The sequence below is a fragment of the Trichosurus vulpecula genome, chromosome 5, assembly GCF_011100635.1.
Source record: "Trichosurus vulpecula isolate mTriVul1 chromosome 5, mTriVul1.pri, whole genome shotgun sequence".
Lineage (NCBI taxonomy): Eukaryota > Metazoa > Chordata > Mammalia > Diprotodontia > Phalangeridae > Trichosurus > Trichosurus vulpecula.
In genome coordinates this window covers 103,389,117-103,390,568 of record NC_050577.1, presented here as the reverse complement: position 1 = coordinate 103,390,568, position 1,452 = coordinate 103,389,117, and the positions used below count along the sequence as shown (strand labels likewise).

The window sequence follows — 1,452 nt, the reverse complement described above, 5'->3', positions numbered from 1 at the left end:
AAGGGTAAGCAAATCATAGGCATTCATTTACTGGGGACTTTGGTAACTGAATCTTGGGGAGATTTGCATCCATTCTGAGGTGAAGGGCCCTCTTCCTGTCTCTCATCAAATTGTCTGCATCCTCTTCTCTGGCCTAACCTGAGCATTTGAGAAGAAAGATAGCTGAACGTACATTACAAATTATCAAGAGTTTCTTCAGAAGAGCCCAACAGGAACAAACCTTGAAGACTTGCCTCCTGCTCTAAAGCAACCAGGTTGTCAGCTATAGAAATGCTCCCAGGAGACACAATTCCTGAAAAGGATGTGGTTGGAATAATTGCCTTTCTTTACTTCTTGTGTCTGATACTGATTGTGGAGAATGGCTATATCCTTGTAGTGCTGGCCAGTGAATGGGCACGGTGTGGGACACTTCCCCCAAGTGAAAAGATCTTGGCCTTCTTAAGTGCATCTCGCTTCTTCCTGCAGTGGGTGATATGTGGAAAGAACTTGTACATCTTGCTCTATCCAATGGCCTTCTATTACAACCCTATATATCAGTGCATTTACTTCCAGTGGGATTTTTTTAACTCTGTTTGTGTATGGTGCTCTGCTTTGCTCAGTGTCTTCTATTGTGTGAAAATTGCAACCTTCACGCACCCTGTCTTCCTCTGGCTGAAATGGAGGATCTCCAGGTGCATGACCTGGCTATTACTTGGCTCCCTTGGTATCAGCTTTGCTATTGCCTGCCTATTTTTCATAGGCAACTATTATATCTATTATGTCTACTCAATGAGAAGTATTGTATCTGAGAATCGTACTAGGGGAATTTTTAGAAGAAAAATGGAAAGATACTACTTTTTCCCTCTGAAAATAGTTGCTTATTCAATTCCAGCCACCATCTTCTTCGTCTGTATGTTTTTGCTTATCACTTCCCTGGAAAGACACAGAAAGAGGATGCTACATAGCGATTCTGGCCTCAGGGACTCCAGGACGCAGGCTCACACCAGGGCTCTCAAGACACTCATCTCCTTCTTCATCCTATTTACCTCCTATTTTTTGGCATTAATGGTCAATGCTTCAAACGTCTTGCCCTCTTTGAGGTCATGGTACTGGGGGTGGCAGGTTTTGATTCACCTGTGCACAGCAATCCACTCCACAATTCTGATCATGAATAACCCCCGGCTAAGAGGTGTGCTGGAGAGAAAGAGCTGCTTGAGAGATGGGATTTTCTAAGTCCCATTGGATAAAAGACCACAGGGAGATCCCTGGGCCTACAGATACAGAAGACAAGTTCCCCTTGACCATTTCTCTAATAATCCTTACTTTACCATTGTTCCAGTGAGACGTCGTTCTAATCCTGATGGAAAGAAGATGGGAATAAGGATGTCCCCAGAGTACCAAGAGATGAACAGTCCCCATTGATATGTACACAGAAGGAAAAGGGACCACGTGGCTATGCTCTGGCAATATCTA

At 43.9% G+C, this 1,452-nt stretch overlaps 1 protein-coding gene across 1 annotated transcript; it reads left to right on the top strand.

Annotated features, from left to right (window-relative positions):
- The first annotated feature begins 270 nt into the window (after positions 1 to 270).
- On the top strand, positions 271 to 1,212 carry TAS2R60 (taste 2 receptor member 60). The gene has a single exon (XM_036760589.1). It carries the CDS (start codon positions 271 to 273, stop codon positions 1,210 to 1,212), a length of 942 nt encoding a protein of 313 aa, XP_036616484.1.
- Positions 1,213 to 1,452: the final 240 nt, after the last annotated feature.